Below are 6,158 nucleotides of genomic sequence, written 5' to 3'. Positions count from 1 at the left end.
AGATCCAAGACGAGTATAGTTTGACGAGCAAACAGTATGCAAAAATGTTGAAAAATGATTTCAAGAGAAAGAGAGAAGCAGAGGCTGAATGTGAACAGATTTTATGGTTTAAGAATTCAGATAGTAGGTAGTAGAGCAGGTGAAAAAAGAAGGAAGTGTAGCAGCTTCGTGATTGATGGTCTTATATATATATTTTCCAATGACAGTATTGCCCTTCGCTACAATCATATACTCCCTCTTTTCAATTTATGTGAACCCATTTTACTGGGCACAAAATTTAAAAAAAAAAGAGGAGACTTTTAAACTTGTGGTGTAAAATGAAGCACATATATTTTGTGTGGCTATAAATCATTACATAAAGGTAAATTGTTTCCAAATAGGGAAAGAGGTCATTCTTTTTGGCACGAACTAAAAAAAAATAGGTTCACATAAATTAAAACGGAGGGAGTACAATATTAACCTTTTTCCTTTTTTTTCTCTTTCATATTTTCTTTCTTTTTTTTCTCTTTCATCTTTCCCTTTTTTCCTTTTAATTCTTTCAAAAAAAAAATGTTAATATATTTTATATAAATTGATTTTCTGTTATATTTAACGTCATTATAATGTCATTTTATAGAACTTACTCAAGTCTCAAGAATTCAAATAATTTGATTTACTAAAATGAAATATGGACGTAATATTTCAGTCAAGCTAACATTTTATTATTATTTTAATATTTTCTACCAATTCTACTTGGTATATTATTTATTTGTAAGATAAACTACAGTAATATTTACTCAAGATCCAAACCAATTGTGTCACATAGGAATGAACAAATAGAGTACTAACAATTGTTATTAACAAACGTGCAACAAAATTATCAAAATGATGATTTCGTGATCAAGAACAACTAGTTATGATTATAGGTGCATAACTTAATTTCTTAAATTACATAAGNTTCACTATTTCCACATTGGTCCTAACTACTAATTAACAGATAATTTCACAGTAGGTATTAGGTTTCATGAAAGTAATTAAGGATGAGATATTGGTGTCAAGTTCTAAATCGTATGCCATTTCTATATTTCTTTCTAAAGAATCACAGAAAGGAAAATGATGAGGGACGTCTTTTTCCGATTGCACTTTTCTACACCCTTTTCGTTGATTTCAAAATCTGAATCATAACTTGTAATACTTTCAAAGGAGAGAATGTCCTGCATTAGTGCCATGGCGACTTTCTGAAAAAGCAGTCAAAAACTGTGATTATATTGATATGAGCGCCGCTGCTTTTCATGGTAGACAGATCTCTTGCGTGTAAAAATAAATCTTTCATGTATAAAAACAAAAGAGGTAAAATCATAAAACTAAAAACAAGTTTGTAAAGAGCCATAAAACCAATTGACTACTAATACGTCTAGGATGTCATATACATCCACATACAATATAATGAAATTTTTGTAAATATACTGTGGTATAAAACATTTCTTCATCGGTGTATAAAAGTTCTTTTTTTCTTTTTTTTATCCCACTCCACGTCAAGTTGGTCCCATAAAACTTTAATGTTTCTCCTATTTGATGAGGACTTAAATTTTTCTCCTTATGGAAATAATACCCCATGTTCGTTAATAGCAGTAAACCTTTTTTAGCAGGCAATGATTCAAGTTCAAAGAGATTCCAATTTCATTGCCTCTCCCATGAGGGAAAACTCTCATTCTACATGTAAGCAGCAAACGATCCAATATTTTTCTCCATTTAAAACTTTCTTTAAGTAGTGCTAACCCTTAAAATAGACAAAAACCACATAATGATCAAACATAGCCACCAGTGTCCATTAGAATCACATAAACGAGTCCTCAACAAATTTCACAAATAAAAATATATAAAAAAATCACAGGAAAACACAGCAGAAATAATAATGAAGCAAGCTATATTTTATTAGTTTAATAAGTAGTAAAAGCATAAAGACAACACACATAGCAATAATAGCATGAAACACAAGGGTCCATCAGGCTCATAAAAAGACACCACGCTTAAAAAAAGACTCACAACTCTCTCCAACTACAAAAAAAACTCACCATTCCAAAGCTCTCACACAAGTGGGAACAAACCAAACTTTAAGACAAGATTTGATCATGTTTCTCAATCAGCCTTTTCATGATAAGCTTTAGAGGGCAGGCCCCCCCATTTTTCCATGCGCTACTCTTCAACAGTAGTTGCCATCACTATCCTTTGTGGGGATCAACAGAAAGATCAACACATCATAACAGTCATTCAAATCAAGAAACATATGGGGGTGGATTGTGGGTCCTCAATTACCAAATGCGCATGCATTGAATCCATGGTTTTCTCAAGGGTCCCTCATTTACTGCACACTCATGAGTTTGAACTTTGAAATTGCTACCCTTTCTTACTCCACAAAAAACTCAAAAATAATCCCTTTTATTTCACCCCTTGCAAGTAAAAGACATTCCACTAAATCTTCACCTCTGGTGGTTCATAATACTTGTTGCACTATAGGACTGATGAAAATGGCAAATGCTTCACAATTTAACTATTTTTAACCAAAAAGATTAATATCCAAGAAACAATACCCCCTAAAATCCACAATGTTAATGTTGTAGGGGTTGGATATCTTTTTCTTTAACAAGAAGATGGGGGATACTCTTGAGGGAGCCCAACTCCTAAAGCTTTGGCTTTGCCCCTCAAAGACTTCAAGTAATCGATTGCTTCATCAATAACCAACAATGGGTCCTTACTCTTTATCCCAGGAATCAAGCTCTCAAGAATTCTCAAGGTCTCACGAATTTTAGCTTTCCTTTTCCTAGTGCTCAAACCATGATCCTCCTCATCCTTCTCCCTGAGAGGAAGAGAACTTTTAGCACATCTTGATTCCACATTATCATCATCATCATCATTGGCCCATCCAGATTCTATGGATGATGATTTCTTGTGCCCGCCATCTGGCAATCTTTGCCTTTTACATGGGCCATCAGAACTGGCAACTTCTTCTGTAAGTTCCTCAGACAGCTGCACATGCTCACCACAGCCGCAGCCCCCTTTGTTTGCACAAGGAGATCGAGCCGTGCTAGTTACTTCATCATCCTCGCCACAACCATCGTCATCTTCGTCCCCTTCACTGCCATCAGAAGAGTAGAGCAAGGCATTGATTTCTTCTGTGTCTTCACGCATACTACTTTCTTCACCATTTATGTAGTTTCCCTCCAATGTATCTTCAATAATGGGCTTCGCAGGAGATCTTCGCTCAATTATAGCAGTTAGGTTCTCATAATACAAACCATAAGCACGTTCTTTCGGTGTACTTACTTCATTTTCAGGAGGACGACCTTGACTGAAGAAGAATCTAGTTTGATTCCCAGACTGATCACAAATGAGGAACCTTTTCTGAGAATTTGCAGATGCATCAGTTGGTGGGGACTCTAATCCTATCAAGCGAGGAAGTAAAAAGTTAGTATCATTCGGATACTCATTTTTAGCGGGAGCTAAGCTTGGCAACCATTTGACTCCATTCTGATTGGCTGCCTTAGAACTTGGCAAACCAGGGACATAACATAACGGCCTAGGAGAAACTGCATTTGCAGCACATATGCAAGGGTTATACAGAGATGGAACACCAAGGTTATGTCCATGTCGTAAGAATGCAGTTGCATGGTTCAAATTCGGTGAAGTCCATGCCGGATCCTGCTGGTAACAATTGAGCTTGCTGGTTGTAACCATCTAGCCAGAAGAGAAACCTAACATGCATAATATAAGAACTTTAGATGGAAATACACAACAAAAATCAACAGAAGTTTAACACAGATAGCAGTACCAAAGACCAAGGCACATACCAGTTATATGGGTTGTACAAATTCCACTTCAAATTACTTTTTAAGGACGTAAATAACAAGAAAATACTATAAAACTGGATTTAATACAAAGGCGAGAACTCAGAGCATCTACGTTACAGGCTTCAACAACTGACGGAAGTATTCAGCCTGGAAAGCAAAAACAGACTGTAAGTTAGGTAGCCTTTCAATTACATCATAGAAACCCACAACTGAAAAGCAACACTGAAATTTTCCATAAGTGAGGCAAAAATGTGAATGAACCTGGCAATTTTGCAATGGTTGAAAACATGCTATAACTCTAACTACAATGGTTGCTTTCCCTGTGATTCCACTCTCATGCTTTAAGGCCCGAAATCTTGTTTGTCCTGCTGCTTGGCACACCATAACTACTTTCGACCTTCCAATTAAATTCAAAATATACGCGGAGAGATAATACCGAAGACCAAGAGTAAATAGAATACTAGCTTTCAGGGGAATACGGAGATTAAAAGAAAGGAGAAGGTTGAGGAAATCGTAGTATAGGAAAAGAAGCCTGAAAAGACCTAAACTGAGTCACAGTGATGGCAAAGTGCAAACGAATCAAAATCAGGACTAAGAGGATTTAAATTTTCTTTGCAGTGGTCTTTCAGCTAATCATACAGATATAACAAGCAAAGAGACAAAACTGACTGGTTAAAGCGCAGAGGAAGATGAAGAGAATAGATAAAAAAAACTGGTTTAATAGGAGAAATAATTTATAGGATCACCCTGCAAAATAAGTTCAAGGGGATGACATAAGCAAACACATCAATTGACAGGCTCAGCCACCGCATGTTGTAACTTCTTTAAACTGCAGAAATTGCCACAATTGTGATAGGCTGTCAATATGAAGTTAGTTTACCTGAAATATTAGACAACATATGCATTAGTCATAAACCAGAACAACTAAACAGTTTAACACCATATGAATATCACCCAAATCCCTTAATAGAAACAACTGTGTGAATGACTGGACAACAACTCACCTTTTCCACAAAAAGTACATGAAATATATCATTTATTCGATTTTGTACAAAAAAATTCAAAATAAAACAAAAGGCTATATAGAATTCTAGGCATGTGCATTAACCTTTTCTTTAACACCAATCAACCTCAAAAAACTATAAATTAAAAAAAAAAAAATCAAAAACCTAATCAACCTTAAGATTTCTTACTTCTTAGCACTGATGACTGAACTCACTATACTTTTAAGCAATTGGTTCAAAATCCATTTTTTGATGAAATTTTGTTTTTTTCACACACACATTTCTATATATACACACACATTCTCTGTCAAAAATACTGGATCCGATTGAATTCGTAGCACTAAGGGTACATACGCCAAAGCATGTCACTGATACAGCTCTCTTTGAGTTTGTATGACTTCCAAACACCAAAAAAGAAAAAGAAAAGAAAAAACCAAACTGAAAATTCGAACAAAATCCAAAAATTTAGCCAATAACTGTAAAAATTAAAAAGAAGCGCAGCTAGAGATCTCAACAATAAAAGTATAACTGAAAGATCAAATCTTGCAAGGGAAACCTCATCAATCAAATGCTTCTGAAAGACTTTCGAAGAGGCAAACACGGAGAGAGAGAGAGAGAGAGAGAGAGAGAGAGAGAGAGAGAGAGATACAAAAACAGTCAGAAAAACATCCAGAAAACCAAAACATGACAAACTGATTCAAGAGGTTTTTCTCAATTTCAAAAACCAAAACTTAAGCAAACCAGATAAATCAAAGGGGTTAGAAACAATTATGGTATGAACATTATGAAAATAAAGCATAAATGATGTGCATAATAAGAAAAATGCAGTGGAAACGACTTACGATGGAAGAGATCCAAGACGAGTATATTTGACGAGCAAACAGTATGCAAAAATGTTGAAAAATGATTTCAAGAGAAAGAGAGAAGCAGAGGCTGAATGTGAACAGATTTTATGGTTTAAGAATTCAGATAGTAGGTAGTAGAGCAGGTGAAAAAAGAAGGAAGTGTAGCAGCTTCGTGATTGATGGTCTTATATATATATTTTCCAATGACAGTATTGCCCTTCGCTACAATCATATACTCCCTCTTTTCAATTTATGTGAACCCATTTTACTGGGCACAAATTTAAAAAAAAAGAGGAGACTTTTAAACTGTGGTGTAAAATGAAGCACATATATTTTGTGTGGCTATAAATCATTACATAAGGTAAATTGTTTCCAAATAGGGAAAGAGGTCATTCTTTTTGGCACGAACTAAAAAAAATAGGTTCACATAATTAAACGGAGGAGTACATATAACCTTTTCTTTTTTCTCTTTCATATTTCTT

General features: G+C 34.9%; 1 protein-coding gene across 1 annotated transcript; it reads right to left on the bottom strand.

Moving 5' to 3' along the window:
- Positions 1 to 1,889: 1,889 nt before the first annotated feature.
- On the bottom strand, positions 1,890 to 5,833 carry LOC109222257 (transcription factor SAC51-like). Its single transcript, XM_019386628.1, has 4 exons — positions 5,674 to 5,833; positions 4,089 to 4,707; positions 3,828 to 3,974; positions 1,890 to 3,731 (listed from the first exon to the last, which is right to left on the bottom strand). The coding sequence occupies exon 4, from the start codon at positions 3,712 to 3,714 to the stop codon at positions 2,620 to 2,622; it is 1,095 nt and encodes a 364-aa protein (XP_019242173.1). The 5' UTR covers positions 3,715 to 3,731; positions 3,828 to 3,974; positions 4,089 to 4,707; positions 5,674 to 5,833; the 3' UTR covers positions 1,890 to 2,619.
- Between the last annotated feature and the right edge of the window lie 325 nt (positions 5,834 to 6,158).

This window comes from Nicotiana attenuata, unplaced genomic scaffold (genome assembly GCF_001879085.1).
Source record: "Nicotiana attenuata strain UT unplaced genomic scaffold, NIATTr2, whole genome shotgun sequence".
NCBI lineage: Eukaryota > Viridiplantae > Streptophyta > Magnoliopsida > Solanales > Solanaceae > Nicotiana > Nicotiana attenuata.
This window is presented reverse-complemented; position numbering and strand designations above follow the sequence as displayed.